At 41.7% G+C, this 20353-nt stretch overlaps 1 protein-coding gene across 4 annotated transcripts; it reads right to left on the bottom strand.

The window, feature by feature from the left end:
• Window positions 1-1777: 1777 nt before the first annotated feature.
• Window positions 1778-20317, bottom strand: LOC118418408 (E3 ubiquitin-protein ligase AMFR-like). Of its 4 annotated transcripts, none has more exons than XM_035824297.1 (14): window positions 19831-20317; window positions 14745-14837; window positions 14046-14210; window positions 12215-12367; window positions 10218-10258; window positions 9932-10064; window positions 9269-9364; window positions 6906-7039; window positions 6313-6423; window positions 5593-5798; window positions 5093-5193; window positions 3947-4368; window positions 3274-3423; window positions 1778-2776 (listed from the first exon to the last, which is right to left on the bottom strand). In XM_035824297.1, exons 1-14 carry the CDS (start codon window positions 20137-20139, stop codon window positions 2614-2616), a joined length of 2277 nt encoding a protein of 758 aa, XP_035680190.1. In that variant the 5' UTR covers window positions 20140-20317; the 3' UTR covers window positions 1778-2613. The 4 variants fall into 4 exon arrangements, with proteins under 4 accessions (XP_035680190.1, XP_035680192.1, XP_035680194.1 ...); XM_035824299.1 differs by having other exon boundaries at window positions 3274-3420; window positions 19831-20313; XM_035824301.1 differs by lacking the exon at window positions 19831-20317 and adding an exon at window positions 15199-15348.
• Window positions 20318-20353: the final 36 nt, after the last annotated feature.

Here is a 20353-nt window from a genome sequence, read left to right as displayed (position 1 = left end):
GGACAACAGGAATTTATAGCGAGAAGACAGTATGGGAAACGTGCCTAAGTGAAGTTTTAAAAAACAGGCCCGTAAAAACTCAAGTACCTATGTAGTTGACTCAAGTTACTTCAACTGTTCTATTGAGAAAAGGACAAGGTTTCATGTTTAAGCATATCTGTGTCTTTTTAATTCCCAGGCACTTACACATACTTTGCATACATTGTAACGATAACAAAATCTGCCTTTCTCCAAGCAGTGCTTAAAACAACCCTCCACACACATTGAAACCCACATGTATAAACTTTATCGCTTAGAACTTCAAATAATTACAAAACATTCTATTCACATCAAAGTTTTGCCTGTACAGACATTACAGGCTAATTATCTAAGTGCTATACATACATTTGTATATTGCCAGTTACACTTTATGTAAGGGAAGAAAATAGTTTGCCTCTCCTATTTAATTTAGTCAGATTTATACAAACTCCAGGTTTTTCACAAGAGAAAGGAACTAGTTAATTGATCTCGCTGCGTGGCCAACTACATAGTATGCACTTGAATTTGTACTAGCTACAGTCACTACAGAAAGGGTAAGACTTGATTGACATGGGCATTCAATCTTCCATGCACAATAGCACATGTAATGACAGCCATGTCAGTTAGCAAGGGAAAACGTGTACAGGTACAAGAGTGCAAAATCACGTATTCATTACAAACAACTTCTGTAGAACTAATCAGAACTTCAATTGAGACTGAGCCAGCTTTTTGTCTGTTTGCAACATTGGAAGTTTACATTTTCGTACATTGAGGATGGTTATTTCGAGCCCTGCTAATGCTAAGAAATTTGCTCTCATCAACAATGGTCGTTCAAATATGGAAAGTCATATCCAAAGTTCAGTCTTTGTGTTGAATATCTCATTTCAGACCTGTTATTAGACGTACAACAAAGTTTCATATATCATTTGAAAGCACATGCTTAATTCCACACATACATTAAGCTTTTTCTGTCATAACGTCTGTGTTTAAAAAAAGAAGACACATTTCAAATGTGTCTTTTCAACGTGACCAGTTCTGATTCTTGTAACAGCAAGCTCGCTGCCAACATGGTCACTATGATAGTCAATATTAAACTGATTTGTATGTTGGGAACAACCCACTGGCATGACCAACTGTCCTGACATAGTCACTTTCTTTGGCACGGAAGAAAGCAGAGAGGAATAGGAATGTACAGTGGCTGAGACAGTAACATAGCCATGTAGCAGCTAGTCATTCATCGTGTGCACAAAGAGCAATTCCTGTCATGTACATGTACATGTACATGTACATGTTCTAAGCTTTTTCTGTCATAACGTCTGTGTTTAAAAAAAGAAGACACATTTCAAATGTGTCTTTTCAACGTGACCAGTTCTGATTCTTGTAACAGCAAGCTCGCTGCCAACATGGTCACTATGATAGTCAATATTAAACTGATTTGTATGTTGGGAACAACCCACTGGCATGACCAACTGTCCTGACATAGTCACTTTCTTTGGCACGGAAGAAAGCAGAGAGGAATAGGAATGTACAGTGGCTGAGACAGTAACATAGCCATGTAGCAGCTAGTCATTCATCGTGTGCACAAAGAGCAATTCCTGTCATGTACATGTACATGTACATGTACATGTTCACAGCTTTAAGAGGACAAACATCATTCAAGAACACGTCTTAAAATTTACGTGAATGGGAGCACCAAAGTGTCATACAAATACAGTAAAAAGACTTCTACCCCATCATCCCAGCAAGAGCATACCCCTTTTTTTATAATCAATTCTTGATACATTTTGCATCACAAACAAGTTCAACATAATATCATACATAATAACTATTTTACATAATCTCTACATCTCAGTGTACATTACAGCCTCTGTGTGTTGAAGTGAAGCAGGTTTCATATTAAGACATTTAGAAACACGATTGAGCAAATTGTTACCTAAATATTGGCTCAATTGCAATAAATACTAGTACGGTAGTACCCCTTTATTTCATGAATATCTTACTCTTTTCAATATAAAAGAAACAACTTCTCAATTTTCAACCCCACAAACCGGTATAAGTATGACATCCATGCATGCATAACTTTGATTGTTCCGTCTTTAGAAGGAATCTGTCTTGAACATACAGTTGTTTAATCCGAAGTACAACTTCTACCAATATATGAGAACTTACAGGCTGTATGTCGTAAGTGTAAACCTTCAGTATGAACACCCCTGAGCAGCAGAAGCAGAAATAACAATTGGTGCTACCCCTATGCACACACAATGCACTATTTTTACCAGTCCTCAAAGTGAACATCTTTTTTCTCTCTGGTAGGATCTAACTATCTTGTATATGTCAATACAATATAAAAGCAATACCATGTGTTACAACTTTTGTCATCTGCACTGTGTACTATAAGTATTCTTTAAGTATTGAGTAACTGTAAAAAGCTAATGCATATTGTACATGTAGTTGGTAATACTTGAGTGTGAAATGATACTCATAGTAGTAGTATACTGTGACAGCATCCAGCATTTTTTTGTAACATGACGTCTTTATATCCATACTTCAAATATAAGCTCTATACTTGAGAATCTTTGCTAGTTGGAGGGGCGATCACTGCTGTAGTAGTCGTCTCTCGGCCGCGGCAGCGAGAATTCGCCGTCGGACGGACACTTCGTCCTCTGTTCTACCTTCCAGCTGAGCTGACGACGACAGTCTGAAGATGTCTTCCAAGCCTTCTACTCCCTGCGTTCCTATTTCCCGTTCAATAAATTTTCTGTAATGACAAGAAAGGTGGAAATCTTAGAGGAGTCTACCAGAAGAAGGAAGCAACATGTACTGAACACATATGATATAGTGTACCAACAGTGAGACACTACTGTAAGATACAGCCTTGCCAATCCTTATTAGTTGGAAAGGGAAATGTGAGTTGATCTCAAATGTATCTCACAGAAAGCAATTTTCCCATAACTTGTAACAAGCAGGTTAACAGTATGTATAAAAAGTTCAACATGAGAAATTCCCCCGGCTTTTTTCAACAAAGCAAGATGAATGGTGGACGCGTAACCCTAACAATCCATTCTACTGACCTGTAACACTATCAATCTACAAACTGCAAACCTTCATCCTGTTTTGTGCAAGCATGGATTTAACCTTCAAACATTCCAGCTTAGAAACACTGTACCATAAAGCATAGAGGGTCACTTTCAGCAATAATATTTTTTTAGTTTTGTCAAGCCAAGACATTTGTTTTATAGACTGTTGTGTACCCACCTTCTAGCCTGCTCCATGAGCGCTGATTTCCTATCCGCTAACATCCGCTCCCGTTCTGTTGGTGACTTGGAGAAGCGTGACCCAAGCCCCTCCAGCGGCCCTGCACTCCCGTGTGCACCACTGCTGTCCCCACTGGCTTCATAGCTGCTGCTGGGAACACAGAGAGGAGCTCATGGTTACTATCCAGTCACAATCTGAGTGTCTATCTAAGGGTGGGTACTGGTATGGTGTAAAATTTTTTGTTGTTGGACCGGTCCAGAAAAAACGGACCTGAAAAAAACAGGCTTTTGGACCAATTAGAAAGTAAACAGATTATACGAGCAGGCGTTCAAATTTTTTGGGCTTACCGGCCCAAGAAAATAACAAGTGAACGAAGTAAAGGTGAGTTCATAGTCATTTTTACAAAGTTTATACAGTTAGACTTAGTTTGAGTTAACAGAGGCATTAGTGTTCTTTACATGAAGATAGGATTTTAAAATGCCAGTAGAAGTAGGATTACCCCTCAAATAGATTCCGTGTAGAAAAATGGACCATTGTTTTCAGTATCGCCCATTCACAAATTAGGTCCACGTTCAGATCCAGACCTAACATTAAAACACCTACATAAAACAAAATGTACAAAACCTACTTTGTGTGGCCCATTACAAACAGAAAGTGTATCCTGCAGACTGACCTTGCTGCACCAAACACAGCCTGGTCCAGATCCATCTCTGCAGACATGTCCCCTGCTGCAGCTAAACTGGCTCCTCCTGCAGCCATGTCTCCCATCTCCCTCTCCTCTTCACTCTCCTCCTCAGAAACTTCTACTGACTCACTGTCTGTGATGAGAGAGATGTCCTCATCATCATCATCGTCGTCATCATCCAGATTCTCATGGCTAACATTTATGGGGATGTCCGCCCCGCCGTGTTGCGCCTGCTGTGTCGGGAACTCCGCTGCGTTGTCGGCCCCGCGGCGGACGGTCGCGGCTAGCGGGATGTTGATGCGGCTCTCCAGGATGTTGTCTGTGGTGATCTCCATGGAGCGGGTCAAACGGAGGTCATCCAGGATGATGTTGAGAGGGACTTGTGGGAACATCTGCTGCACCTGGTGTGCCTGAGGAAAAAGGTGGTTGATAAGATTACTGTAAATGCATTTAAATTTGCGGGGATTTAATTTCGCGGTAACAGGAAAAAGGACTTTTCGCGGTGGTTTTAAGTTCGCGGTAGCACTATGCACTGTAGTCTCTTACTGCCATGGAAAAATGTTTTGCGGTGGTTTTAAATTTGCGGTGAAGCAGCCACCGCAAAAACCGTGAACATTAAACCACTGCAAAAGTTTCTGCATTTGATTTACAGTATGTCATCACCCAATGGAGCCTTCTCCCAGTAAAAGGCTTTGAATTCAAACCTCATCTTAACCTTAGCACTTAATTTCTGTTCCATATGATGCAAAACAAAGGCTATCTTTTCTTGAACACTCTCGTATTAGGTTTTTGGAAATGGTCTGTCAAAGACACCTTCTGCAGCAACAGTTTCCCTGGACAGCCAAATTATGGAACTCTTTTGAGACTGTTTCCCTCCTGTCTACAACTTGTCAGCATTCAAAACAAATGTCCACCACTATCTCTGTTTGCAATTACTAGTATTTCCAACTTCTTAGTTCATTGCCTCTAAGTGGTCTAATGAACTTGCTCTGAACAATCTCGTCACAAAAAAGACATGTTTTCCCATAACAACACATAACACATGAAGGACTGTGCAAAAGAAGCCTTTGGTTTCTCCCCAAACCTATATAAAAATGACAGTAACAAAGCCCAAAAAATGGCTGGATCTCTCACCATAGCGTCCAGCTGGGAGTTGGCTGCGTGCTGTGGCCCCACCATGTTGGTGTGCATCACTTCAACAGAGAAGCTTGGCAGCCAGCTCGCAAAACGAGATCCTGTAGAAAAGAAGCATTCAGCATTGGTGGATTGATAACAGACAGTGAGCCCAATGTAATAAAGTACCAGCAAAAGTGTTCATTCATACGTACAGTTAGTAAAACATGCAAGTTTTCTGAATGACAACACTCTTACGGTCATTTTTTCTCCATCTCTACATTTTTTTCCATCATCTCAACAAATCCTGCTCATCTCCTGGTAAAATTTGAACTACTATTTCTGTAACCTTATCATACCAGAAAATTGCCAATTCCGCCAGAACAGACAAAATAGCCTTAATATTTCTTTACCATAAGCAACAAGATTCCATTGTAAGACTGACTGTGGAGTGGCAATCTTCGTGGCACCTTGTACTAGTAGGACAAACTGAACTGAACTGAGGAAGGATTGTTGCTCACCATCAAAGTGGAAGAAGTGATTTCTCTGGTTCACCACCTGGGCGTTCATGTCCGGGGGCGGGGCCCCGAGCAGGGGTGGGGGGTTGAGGGGCAGGTTCTGTGGGGGCGGGGGGTTGTTGGTGTTGCCGTTGTTGTCGGAGATGCTGAGTGACATGCGGCAGGTCGGGCAGGAGGTGTCATGTTCCAGCCAGGAGCGGAGGCAGGACCTGAAACAGTTCCATCAACAGCTGCATCAGATCGGAGGGTTATATCAAAATATATCACAGAAAGAAGGATAAGGTACACAGTACATGTGCCTGTGGATAGACACGCTAAAACAGCACTACAATGGCAACCTGACAAAGGAAAACGACCAAAATTAACCTGGAGGCAAATGCTAAAAAAGGATCTTGACCAACTAAGGATTAACCTGAAGGAACCTGAAATCCTTGTCCAAAAGCCCCCTGAATGGAGACTGCTTGGTGCCCAATGTGTCACTAGACACGGTAGGATCTAAGTCTAAGTAAGTAATTAGAATATGGTACATCCTGGAGAAAATTTACATGTCTGCTGAAATATACCAGGTAAATTTCCTTTTATGTCAGAACATTATTTTCCTTGAGCATGAAACAACTAGCAATGCCTTGGACTTTTTCATACATTACAAAAGATTAGAAGTACACAATTGATATGTTATACTATGAAGAGGTTGTGCAATAGAAACAAACAAACAACACCTACGTGTGAAAGAGATGTCCACAGGGCAGCTTCTTGGCAGTGTCCATGTGATCCCAGCAGATCGCACAGTCATCATTGTTGGCAGTCAGCTCCTCCTGGGTCGCACTGGGGAACCTGGAGGGGAAAGGTCACAAGGTGAAAGGTCACTAGGTGAAAGGTCAAGGAAACAGAACCATGACAGGCATTTTCTAAGAACAACATTTTCAAAACTAAGAACCTGGCTTTTACACATATCTTGTCATACCAACTCAGTTTGGTTTGGTTTGGTTTGATACAGATCTCCATTAGTGACTGATATGTCACTATTCTTCCTGGAGTCCAGGTGATTTGTAGAAAATCACCAACTCTAGATGGAAAGGTTTGCACCATCACACACCGCACCATCGCACATTTGGCGTTTTTTAAAACGTGCATGGGGTGTGGCTCTCCCCAAACAGGAGTCCCCCATTTAAAGTCCTATGCGAGAGACGGCCTTAGCCGAAGATAAGTACTCATTTTCACCCAAGTAAAGTGAGGAAAGCCGTGTAAAGTGCCTTTTCCAAGGGCACAAGATCAGTGACACGGAATGAATGAAAGGAAGAAATGAGCACACCAACCTTGCCTCCATGCCGTTGACCACCCGTAGGTAGTTGCTGTGCTTGCGCATGCGGCGCTGGATCTCGTGGAACAGGTAGCGCAGCTGCATACAGATCACCAGGCTGGCCATGGACAGGAAGATGTTTCCCCACAACTGTAGAGGGAACACAACGTGGGGAGGGGGGCAGTTAGAACATGTGTATCAAAAGCTACTTGTGCTGTACTAGTGGGTAATGGCTACAGGTAAGTCTACAAAGCCTGCCTCAATTTGCCTTAAAATAAAGAGAATTTCCAGAAAAATGACAACATTGACCACTGTCACTTGATCCATATTGGTATGAATCTGCATTTCGAAGAGTGATTCAAAGTTGAAACATAAGCAGCAAGTTTTTAGGTTTTCTCCTGTTCTTTGAGCATGGGACATTCAGTGGTGTTTATCAAAGAGATTGAGGAGATATCTAAATGTCCATCTAGACGCTATGTACACTTGAATATATTCTAAAGGGTAATGATATTCATGTTGGGTAGTGGGGATATGGTAATTATAGCTGATGCCAAAAAGCACATACAGAAATTATTGATGTTGAACATCAAGGTTCTTTGATATTGCACACAAATAATCAGTGCAATCAATCAATCAATCGTGCCGCATCATTAATGATTGCATTCAAAAGAAATAAAAAGAGGACATCAATTTGCTTTGATATTAGGATTCTACAGTTGTTGCACAATCATTCTAACTCCAGCCACCCAAATAGCACAATAACATGCATGGATACAGTACTTATTTTACTTTTTTTTCACATCTGAGAAGCTATTATAGTTTAACACCTTTCTACAATTTTGCACATGGTATGATGAGAGTAACAAGACCTACAAGTAGCCACTTCTAGTACAATTTATATAATGTGAGACTATACAAAAAATACAAACCAGAAACAACAAATCTACATGCTACAAGAAATACTGCAGCCAAGACATTTTAGCTCAACACACCACACTCTAGCAGCCAAGGCCAAAACATGTTCAGAGCACAAGTGGGAGCTAACCTGGTCCCAGCCTACCACACAAAACCTTATAAACCCTTAAACTGCCAAAACCGGATATATCCGGCACACATATACATGCCCTGTGTGCCGTGCCCAGTTATAACCGGGATAGCGTATTCCCCCAAAGTGGCAGCTTTGCGCGCGTGTAGCGAACAAACCCCGGAAGTTAGGGACTTTGGCCTTGTTTGGGTGTCTCTTTTTGGGGGTCAGCGGCCAACCCTGGCACTAATAGCATTTTATAGGGCTGAAACTCTGGCAGTTTAAGGGTAAATGTCATTTGTACTTTTGCATCTGTGCAATCTAGATTTGCAGCAGGCTTTTCCCCATGCGGACAGACAAACCGACAGACTATGCTAGTGCATACACAGTCTAATTCAAACCTAACCCACAAACCCGTGTAACATCGGGGAGAGTAGTTCTTCTGTGGATCCTCTCAAACCAAAAGTTAATCCTACGTAGCTGCCGTAGGAACACACAAAACAGAAAAAAGGGGAAAAAATCGAAATTAACAAAATGGAAAGCTAAGCCATCTACTGGAATTTTCCCCCTTCCCTGATCCTTTTCATCCTGTAGATACTACTTTGCAAACATATACCAACAACAACCGACAATGGCAAATGGTTTCTCCTTGATGGGAATATCTTTTTTAGATGACCTTTTCCAGCAGCAGTGTTTCAAGGGTATGAGGATGTGCGATTTAGCTGATATTGTTCAATTGGACTTTTGAAGGATTTTTTGTGTCCTCCTGCTTTGAATTTTTTGGTCTGCCTTTGTTACACTCCGTTAATCTAACTTGGGTATGAAGATGTGCAATTCAGCTGATAGTGTTTAATCAGACTTCTGAATTTTTTGGTTTACTTCCTGTTTCAAATCTTTTTGTCTACCTTTGTCACAAACTGTCAATCTGACTGTGTGACACCTGTCAATCTCCATGGACGCAACTTGTACAGCCATTTCCTGGGTGGTGCCATGTGGACATATTCATATTTTCCCGAAGGAGAAAACATATTGTTTTTGCTGGTGTTCTTTTTTTTCTTCCTCCTAGCAGAAAAGGTTTACAGAAAAGGCTAGGTTGTGCACCAGGCCTGGCTACCTAGGCTGTATTGTATGAGAGTAGCTACACAAGGCTAGAGGGAAAACATTCTGCATTTTTGCAAAAATGTTGCTTCTCTAGTTTACACTGCCCTTGCAGCATTTTCACTGAATAACTGACCATAGAACCCCAAGGGGAGCCCTTTTCTACTAAAACTGTTGTACTAAGACAGGGAGAAGACTGGGAGGGGGAAAACTCCGTAGACCAGCGGATATCGGAGCCCTAGGGCCAGGGGACTCACCCTGAGCTCCCTGGTGGGTAAGAGCTTCTCCTTACCGCTGCTATCTGACCTGACGAACAGATGGTACCTCCAGAATATTCTCAGCCAGCGGTACGTCTACACACAACACACCAAGCAACCAATCAATCGCTTTCATCTAGGACTGGATTGTGGACTAGCTCTCTCATCAATGCTAAGATTCTAACAGCACAAATCATCATAGAAAACATCATGTATAGTTTGGCATCCTCTACATCAATCCAACAACTGAAAAATTATGTTGGAACTGCCTGTTCTCCCCACTTAGCACTAACAATATTATGCACTTCAATACATTATACACAATCTGATCATGCATACTGGTAAACTTGTGAATCTTCACACAAATGTTTATTTTCCATATCATCTCTAGCAAACCTTCCAGTTGTGCTCTGAACAAGTAGAAACAAGAAGAGAAAACAAGAAGAGAAAAAAAAAGCAATTAGTTGAAAGCAAACAGTCTAGTCTAAAAGCCAGCTGGAACAAAACCACAGTACCAAATAGCACACTTGGTGTTCAATTGTTGTCAAATACACTGCAATACCAACTAGTAATTCACAAGTGTTCCACCACAAGTTTGATTCTGCAGTACCAAGTAAGATAGATAGGGGGCATATACTGTCTGTGAGAAACTGCAGTACCAACCAGCATGTGTAGGTGGTGACAGAAGTCGACGATGAGTGCTGTCAGCTCCATGACCAGTTCGCTGTAGTACACGTATGTCCCTCTGTTCTCCCATGTCCCTATGTTGGTCACGTCGTACAGGTGAATAGCATACCTGTGAAAAGGCCATAATATAATCTATTGAAGCCTTACTGTGTTTGTAATGAGGAACCAAAATCACAAATTTCCTAATATATATATTGAATTTTGATGATACTTTCACAAGGATAACACTGACCAATATAAAGTTTGCAAACACTCTACCCACCTGACAATGACATATGTCGTCTTGATGAACAGGAGAAGACACTGGAAGAAACGTGGTAGACAAGAGAACAGTTAGATAACAACAGCATATTTAGTCTCTGTCTTATGAGGAGTTGAAATTAGACAATTTCTCTGTCCTCCTTAGCAAACATTTTGGGATTCAAAGGTGAAATATGTGATGCTTGCCTTTTGTTAAAACCTCACACCACATAACATCCTTGCCTTGGCAAAGATTAAAGCAACAGTGTCTTTTTAAAACTTGTGTCGTCAGGAGAAACCATTTTTTAAATGTTCATTTTCTAGTCCTCCCAAGCACGTCAAAATACTGTAAATGCATTCAAGTTCGCTTCACTTTTACGCTTCACGATTTACTTTTGCGGTAGCTGGAAAATGGACTGCAGTCTCATACTGTAATGGAAAAATGTGAACATTTCTGCATTTACATTACATACCGTATTTCTTCTAATAAACCGCGCACTTTTCAATTTCAACTTTGAAGTTGGTGCTTCAGGTCAAAGCCAAAGTCGGGGTGCGCGCTTTATTTAGGGGTTGTCTCAAGAAAAATCACGTAACAAGCCAGAAAGCCAGCGATTACGCCGCGAGGTATCGCGCTGAACATCGATAATTTATGCATTTGTCTTTCGTTTATTATTTACAAGATAACAATGTTAACGTTATATAGACTTAAAATTACGCATGCTTATGTTATTCTTTGTATTAAAAATAATATATTTGTAATGATATTTATAAGAATGATATTATAAGAATGGCTTGAAAAAGAAAAACGGAGACAATCGTCCGACTTTTTGCAGCGTGCTGGGGCTGGCATAATTTGTTAGTTATGTTACAAATATTTTATCCCCGAGGCATCACGCGGCTGCACGCCGGCACATCGTGTATTATCCACGAGCATTTTGACCCAAAACATAATTGCTATGATCAGAAAATGTTGCAGGGTTCTTCTTTGCAGGAGTTTTGTTTTTGTGTGACGAGAAAAATGCGACATAATTTGTAATTTTTCGGGGTGTTTGGAAACCCACGCTAAGTTTCAGCACACTTACGGCTGCATCGAAACCCAAAATTACGCTAGAGACACCATTAATTCACATATAAAAGCATGTTTCCACGGAAGGTTCTTTGTATTATGCATATCTTAACTAGAATGGTGCAATGTAATCGTTGAAAATAGCGTTCTTTTGCGTTTCAAAAATGTAACTCTGAGAATCAAAATGGCGGCGGGCTAGCTGCAAGCCGCGGGAAAGCTCCCATGATGCACCGCTCCAACCAATCAGAGCGCGAGTTCGCCGGGGAATCCCCGTCATTAGTATTCAGTTGTTGTTGTTGTGGTGGCTTCAACCAATCAGAGATGCGTATTTCCGATCCTGCAGACGCCGCGTTTCGTGCCGCGCTGTCCAAAAATACGTATTTCTCAGGAAGAACAGCGGGCCACGATGTTTTATTGTGACAGTAAATGTGTTTTTTTTTAGTTTATCATCGAAAAGCCCGGTAAAATTTAACGTTCTGATGTCTGCTCACTCGATATAATGGCATCTTGTAGCATGAAAATTCTCAAAGCGCTGCGTGACCTCGAGCAAGCCGCCGATAAATTATTGCCTTTATGGTAGAGTGAATTTTCTCTACGTAACTTTACAAGTGCGGTGCCGATCCAGAAATTGTATCATTTTTCTAAAAGTTTCATAGGAAATTAGGCGAATAAACATCAAAGGGTGCTGCGTTATATGAGGGCGCGGCCAAGTTTTGAGGGTACCCCCGGTGCGATCGTCAGCAAAAATTAGGTGCGCGGATTATTGAGGGGTTTCCCTTGACTATCTCAGCTTGCGTGTAAGGGCACACGATGAGCCCCAAATCGGGGGTGCGCATTTTATTTGGGGTGCGCGGTTTAATGAAAGAAATACGGTACTATAGGTCCAAAGGTTCAAACCTTGAATTGTGTTACTTCAACCTTTCAGAGACCCTAAAACCCCAGAAGTGCCTCACCTCAGCCCCCATGAAGGCGGCAGTGTTCAGCCCAGCCTCCAGCCCCACCAGGATACACACACCCATCAGCCCACTGCAGATGAGCAGCACAGCGGACAGTAGGGCCAAGACACGGGCGTGCGTCGCCATCGGGGTCGTGGGGGAGAACGACAACTGTGGGTACAAAACAGAAATACAGTTTAGATACTACTAGTACTACCTGGCTATCATGGCCACTTTTTGTACAACTGTACAAAGGATAAATTTCAGTCAAATCTGTGATTGTGACCACTTCTGCATAAGGAACATGGGAAAATTTACTTCTTCTAAAGAAGGGGGAAATGGCTAAACCAACTTTCATCTCTAGTACTGCATTCCCTTACTTATAGTATGTCACGTGAACAACCACAGATAAGGATTCAAATTCTCTGTTTTCTGGTCCCAAAGCTACCCAAGTGCACATTTTTTCCCATCCCTCTCATAGTTTGGGAGGCAATTTTGTTAATTTTCCTTGTAAAATCTGTCAACTTCAGTTTATGAAAACAGATTTTCCTCAATCTTAAGTTCAGATTTTTTTGGACCGATGGGGTGAAATATTTGTCCATCCCAACAAGCAAACTTCCGTCCCAAGACGGAGGGACTTGTCCTGGAGACTGCCCTGGTACACAGCCATAGCCAGACCTTACAAGATGAAAAAGTTGGCAAGCCTGCCAGGAGATGAGGTAAACAGGCCGGGTACCATGGGGACAGGGTGGAACTGATTACCCCAGGTCATGGCCATGGTCCCTCCACTGGGTTATTTTTAGACCCCATGTTTTTTATTTCAGGAATAGCAAAAAAGGATGCATGTGTGGAACTCATTAAATCGGTGGTCAACCTGCTGTGAACCAAGGCTAGACGGGAAGAAAAACTCAAGTCGAAAGCCATTTTAGCAACTGTTTTTAGCACCAGGACCTGGAAAGTTCATTCCAGACTATCTGCAAAGATGTTGCATAAGCTTTCAGTTTGCTTGCATCAGACTATTACCAAAACTGTGTGTGCCAAGGAGCAGACATTTCCTTCAACAGACTGCTTTCATGTTGATAGTCCAGCTCAGCATTCTATGAGAAAACACAGCACTTACGTACATACCACTGTTAAGAAGCTATGTTTTTCATGTGCATAATGATGAAGGGTACAAACTCAGTTTTGCACCACTCAATATCTGCTAATGATCTATAATTATTAGAAAATAATTTTCATCTAATTAAAAAAATCAGTTACTATCAATTACAGATCATTAGCAGATATCAAGTGGTGCAAACCTGAGTTTGTACCCTTCATCATTATACGCATGAAAAACATAGCTTCATTACAGTGGTATGTACCAAAGTGCTGTATTTTCTTATACAACAAAATAATATTAGGGGCAATAAAACCCGATGATGCCATCCATACGCCCCCAAAAATCAGATTTAGAATTCTTTCATGGCCATCTATCAATATTCGTTACAGTACCATTTTTTCCTTCTACATTAATGAGAAAACAAAGGAAAGTCAAAATGCCAATCTCGCCAACCTTGAAACCTTAATAAGTCAGCCTAAAGACTACCTTGGTGTGGCCTTGCTTTTTGGATATCTTAGCATGAAAGCTCATCTGTGTTGATGTAGTACATATTGAAGATCTTACAACACTGTCTTACAACACCGTGTCTCTAAGTCACGTGATCAGAGTAACTGAATCGTCACTCTTGAAGAAGGTCGACGGAAGTGCGACTGAAAATTCGAGGTAAGCTAATTTTGGTGTTGTAAGACAGTGGAAAGATCTTCAATACAATTGGATATCTTGTTCTATGACATCACAAGAACTCACGTATTCGAAGCGGTCCCGGCACAGCTGTGTCATGATGTGCAGGAACCCCAGCAGGGTGAACCAGGCTGTCCACATCACAACCTCCTCCATGTTCTGGACATTCAGGACCCCGAAGATGAAGATGAACTTGTAGAACACAAAGTTCCAGAACTTGTCCTTGATGTGCTATGGGGAGGACAGAAACAGAATAATGTGACTTTTGTTAAAAACAAGTTTTGGAAGACTGATTCATGAAGCCCCAAAATGCTTAACAAAATGTTAGGGCCACACCAATCGTATTTGCTGCTTCATTGATTTTTATGATTTTTCATTTTCGAAAAGAAAAATAAATTAAGTCCACCAAAAAATTATACAGGTTTTGCTATCACAAACCTGCAAAACTACCTTTCAGAGCCACATAGAACTCTACACATAATTCCAGTCTAAAAACAATGCCTTTCATTCAAAACATTAGCAAAAACCAAGGGAAGGGACTCATTGTACGTAAACTTCTCAGGCTGTTTTTTTTTTTAAATCTAAGCTATATATCATCACCTCAGACCTTTTGAAAAAAAAATTCAACCTGTCGGCCCAATTGTTTTCTGAAAAAAATCCGAGAAGCAACAAATACATTTAGTGCAGCCTAACGTACAACTGTAAAAACTCCACAGACAGTAAGCCGACTGGATATTAAGCTCTTCAGCTAATGACAAAACTTACCTGTCTCTCGGAGACTCTCAGATCTCCAAACACCAGACACTGGATGGCCTTCCCCAGGAGGATCAGGCAACAGTAGGCAGTGTTGATCCATGTCTGAAACAGAAGAGACACATTATATTATATACATCTTCACACAATACACAGTTAGCACAGTACATGTCCACATAATGATCCCTCCAATTGGAAAAACACTTTGGATTCCAAACACATGACACTTGCAATAGCTACCTGCAGCTTGCAATTTACAGACAAATTTTTCAGAGTCCAGAAAAAATATCTCATCAACAACTTGCCATTTGCCAAAAACATTTGCCCAGAATATTGACCACACCAGAATATTGCTGCAGTAATCTATACAGCAAATCACATACTGCAGATAATCGAAGCACCTAGTATTTCAAGCACTGTCACAACAATAATTCTAAAAATTCTGGTAAGGATTAGCATCTCTTACCTTTGGATGGTAGCACTCAAAACAGTGCACGTAGGTATAGTAAGGCATGTTCACAAATATCGCGAAAAACTGGCCCACAGAATTCAGTCCTCAGTAAGAAACGTACATGTACAAGCCAAGACTTTGCTTTGCTGCAGTAAGATTGCTGGGGTAGGTCGAGACTTTATATACATCTGCTAAGTGACCTATGGTCTCAGACTAGCCTGTGCGCATGCCTAGTACATGCTGAGGGCCATTTCATGTCAGGAAACATGCAGATTTAATCAACGCTACGTGCCAAATCCACCCTCTTCAACTTTTCCCAGATGTTTCTGGAGTGTTCTGCGCTATTTTTAGACTCGAGCTGCTTTTAAGTCCAAGCATAAAAGCAGTGTTTACTGGCAGGGACTCCACTAACACAGGTGGTCGCCATTAGGGTTTGTCACGTCAACTTTGTTCTGATCCAAGAAAAATATGGGCTGGTATTTTTACATGTTGGCTGTTGCTAATTTTAGGCAGTGGCTAATTTTGGACAAATATGTGCATTTTTCCAGTTCTCCAGAGTGATTCTGCAGGTGAGTTACATAAAGAGGAGAATTTTCTAGTCTGTAAATAGATTCGGTTCTGTATAGTTCGTTAGTGATATCTACTTGCAACTGATTAAAATCAGACATCCATTGTTACAACATGATTCACTACCTCAATTAAGGGACAGTGGCTCTAAAAGCAGCATTCCACTCCAGAAGTGGGTATCATTGATGCCCAAAGGCTACTTATAACTTAGTATTATTTTCTGATAGTGAGTTGTGATTGGTTAAGCCACCTAGGGCACCTTGTACCTGGTCAGGGCACTATGCACTTGGCCTATAAAAGTAAGGATATGCGGTACTATGCTCACTCGAGCCCATGACACTGAGGAAGTCACATGCCGAAACATGTTTGTTGTGTGTCGGTTCGAATTAAGTTCCTAAACAGGGAACATGCGGCTCCAGCGTCTTTTCTGAAGATGTGGCGTAAGTGTGAACCGGTTGGCTTGAGGTTGTCTTTCTCCACATACTCTATTATTTTCTAATAGATTATATTTTTCGGGATTCAACTGCAGTCGACTTTTGGCTAAATTACAAGTAAACTGGGACTTTAACCTTTGAACTTATGATGCTTTAAAGTAAGTGGTGTTGATATCCACAATACACCTACAAGAATGTGCTGCTTTGCCTAACTATGCAACATAACATCAAAAAAGGCTCATGTTGCAGAGTTAGGCAAATATCTTACGCATGTCCATCTTTGACTGTACACCATGGTCCAGGCTACCTTTTGACTGGAAAATGATTACAAATTCTACATAACTATGCAAACTTGTTACAACAAGAATGCTCTATATAAACAAAGACAGAGTAGCATTCTTGTTGCCATTTCGTAGACATTCTAGAGTAACACTAGCATTTCATGTATGGCTCAATTACAGTTGTCCCACATTCTGTACCATGAGAGCAGTTATGGTTTTGTTTGCGTTGCAAGTTGAAACACTGCCATATATTGTTTTATCCCCCCAAATAATAAGGGTTCGTGATAGTACTGTTTTCTACAAAATTATTTAATAGTAAGGCCACACCAACTTAAATTGTTGCTTCTCGGATTTCCCAAACCATTCTTTTCTGATTTTGATGGAAGTTCTACTTCTAGTCCTCTAAGTTTAAAGGGCCAAGAAGACATTGACCCTATGTTTGGGAACATCCTAGTTTTAAAACCCTAGTTATACTTCGCACAACCTGCTGTGCAATGACTTTAACTGACCAAGTCCCTATATTTAGATTTTAATTTGTAGCCCTTATCTTTTATACATAATTAACGGGAGGGGGCCATACTTCGACAGGGGTCCAAATTTCGACAGGTTTTAAAAATCATTGTTGCGGAGAAATGCATAGATGCCTGCACATGAGAAGTACACTAGCTATAGACTAAACCTTGTTGTAAGTAACTACAAAGACGGGGTATGTGTCGAAGTTAGCAAGTCCCACAGATAACGATTGAAAAACTTGCACAAGTTTGACGCCTGACGTATCGAGACCATGGCCCGGGAAACTGTTGAATTATTCTTCGCAAAATACGACATGTGAAAAAATACCACCACACATAGAAATGATGTTTATTAGGGACCGTACGGCATTTAGCGAGGGGGGAGGGCCGGTCGCCGGGGGGGGGGGAGGGCCAAGCAAAAAAATATTTTGCCAGGGGGAGGGCCTAGCAAATTTTTTTTTACTTGGGGGGAGGGCCAAGCCAAAAAAAAAATAGCTTGGTCTGCCAGCAAAATATGTCCCTTAAAATCCAAGAAACGGCGTTTCAGAGGGTCAAGATTTCAAAATTTTCTGGACCTCTGCAAGGGATCGCCCGAGGTTGGCGCTCGGGATACAGTGAAAATGCGAAAGGGAGGGGGCGGGGCTTATGCATGACGCCCTCGAAAACCTTCTTCACGTACAGAAATGTTATTAAACTCTAGATTAGTCTGCCAGCAAAATTTACCCGTCTTATTGCCCTCAAAATGTAAGAAATGGCGTTTCAGAGCTCGAGGGTAAATATTTGCAAATTTCCCTGGATCCCTTTTGACGTGACCGGCCTCGCGCCTTTGATGACCGACATCGTGATAATTTGTTTTGGGGGGATTTAATTTTGTATTTCTAAATTGAAATGCTATTAAAGTTAGCAAAATATCTCCTCAAACTGAAGGAAATAGCTTTTAAGAGGGTCAAGATTTCAAAATTCTCCCGGACCTACCTTGCGATTCTTCGTGCCTTTGGCGCCGAACATGGTGTTCGGAACGTCGTTCTCAAAAACTTGAAACCCTCGTATTTTTTTTTCATAGAAATGTCATCTAACCAGCAAATTTTCCCATAAAAAAGCAATGCAGGAAATCGTGGCAAAAAAAGCGTGGCATTTCTAAAAGACCTCCTGTAAGTCTGCGGTCTCACGCCCGCCGGCGGCTAGAGAGAGGCGACCGGTCTTACCCCGCCGTGGGAAAATCAGCGTCAAGCGTCGGCGCCCCCCTCCCCACTACAGTTTTGAAAGTCGAATCGTGCTGTTGTTTTGGTTTTCATTTTTTTCCCCGATTTACCGTAAGTTATTACCACCACAGAACCAAGAAAAAGTCCAAAATTTATGTAAATTGAAAATAGTTTCCGTCAAGCCGCTCAGACCCGCGAGCTTGCAATACGTAAATTTAGGGAGCGGGGCGCGCGCGGCTTCGTGGCGCAAATCTACTAGAAATCCAGGTACAAATGCTATTTAGGTGTTGTTTTAATATCAAAACAATGAAATAGCTTCTATAAAGCAAATATTTATACTTCTATTCTATGAAGCAGATATTTATCCCTCTATTTAAGCAGATATTTTGAGCCATTCTGTTTTCCTTTTTTTACTAGGGGTGAGAGATCTGCTTCTCGATGAAAATCATGAAAAAGTATGACGCAAAGCACATTTCCAAATGCGGGAGCGCAGTGTTTTATTGGCATCTTGAATATTTTTTTTTCAAAGTTGATAGGAGGGGGGAGGGCCAAGCAAAAATATTTTGTCTTGGGGGGAGGGCCTAGCAAAAAAAAAATTACCTGGGGGGAGGGCCATGCAAAAATTTTTTTACCCGACCCTCTGGCGACCGGCCCTCCCCCCTCACTAAACGCCGTACGGTCCCTTATCCTTCCGAAAAATAATACCTGTGTTCTGTTCTGCCTTTAACTGGGTTGGATAAACGGAGCTAAAATGATGCCACAATGTTCACTCAGTCAGAGCCCCGCCATTTTACTATCACGCACGAAGCGTGCAAGCGATGCTCAACACGTTGAACTCAGTCAACCCGTCCGTCGAGCGACAAACATTCAAGAAAAATCGATCCCTACCGACTAAAAAATCCTGTAGCCATTGCTGCTGCCAAAAGACAGGATGAAAAGGCAATCAAGGAAGCCGAAAAGCGAAAATGCCATCACAGTCCAAGGTAACAATGCGCTGCCGTTTTGCGGCAAGTTGGTCTCACCGTGAGAGGTAAACGTTTTAACACACCGTATTTGAATAAGTCGCGTAATACTAAATATGACCCATATTTGGTACAAAAAAATTATAAAAAAATATAATGAAGACTTTTAGTGCTATTCTATTTGCATAAGTTGTTTAAAAATGCACGGCGATGGTCTGGTTGTTACTATGTCGGAGTTTGGACCCCTTTTTTGTGTTGGAACGTTCTGCTAGGACGCAAGCCGAAAACCTGCCGTAAGTTTCGTGCGCTGTCAAAGTACAGTGCGGAACGCTACTGTTAAATGAAATATATATCTGTACAGCTTCAATAACAGTTATATGGATGCATACAAGATCTTAACTTGTTTTTGATGAGTTCACTGTAAAATGTACATTGACAAAAGCCATGCGCATCCACTTAGAACGGGTGTCGAAGTATGGCCCCCTCCCGTTAAATTATTACATAATCACTTTGGATGGAAACAGGGGTCTTGCATTGTTTTCTATTCGTGGTTGAATCAAGTCTCTGGTACAGTACTGATACATCGCAAACACCTACGTAGTGTCATAACATTTCATGATACAGTATATATTACTGACCGTGTGCTATACCGGCTATGCAATACAAACAAACAGATGTCACCAACTCACCCATATACACCACGTCTCCTCCAACATCACCGACATCATGGCCTTGGTGTAAATAGTCCGGTTCAGTTCTATCTGCACGGGATCAGGGATGGGGTTCGCTCCTAACACATCCTTCCCCCACGCCCACCAGCGGGCGTCCATCCCCGTGGGTTCCTGGGGAGGGGGCGGGTTCAGGTCCTCCAACCCCCTCCCCTCTAGTGTCACCTGTTTGTGTGCGTACATCAGGCAGAAGCCAAGCAGCGCGATACTGCAAGCCGTGTAGGCCTTTAGGCTCGGCAGCGGAACGCGGTCCAGCAGAACGAACGGCATCCTGACGTTCTTGGATTTCTCTTCTCTCAAAATTATGGCGTTCTACCGGGCAACGACATTGCAAACAAGTGAATCTGAGTCATTGTCGTCGAGAAGTTTCTGTACTACGTCCCCTTCTCCGCCATGATGGCCGTCCCGGAAGAAAACATGTTTTACAGCAATTAGCTCATTATCCATCCGCGTTCGTTTTTGCTTTAAAATTTTCAATCTCCCA

The sequence above is a fragment of the Branchiostoma floridae genome, chromosome 6, assembly GCF_000003815.2.
Source record: "Branchiostoma floridae strain S238N-H82 chromosome 6, Bfl_VNyyK, whole genome shotgun sequence".
Classification (NCBI taxonomy): domain Eukaryota; kingdom Metazoa; phylum Chordata; class Leptocardii; order Amphioxiformes; family Branchiostomatidae; genus Branchiostoma; species Branchiostoma floridae.
Note: the sequence above shows the minus strand (reverse complement) of the source record. Positions and strands in the feature narration are given on the sequence as shown.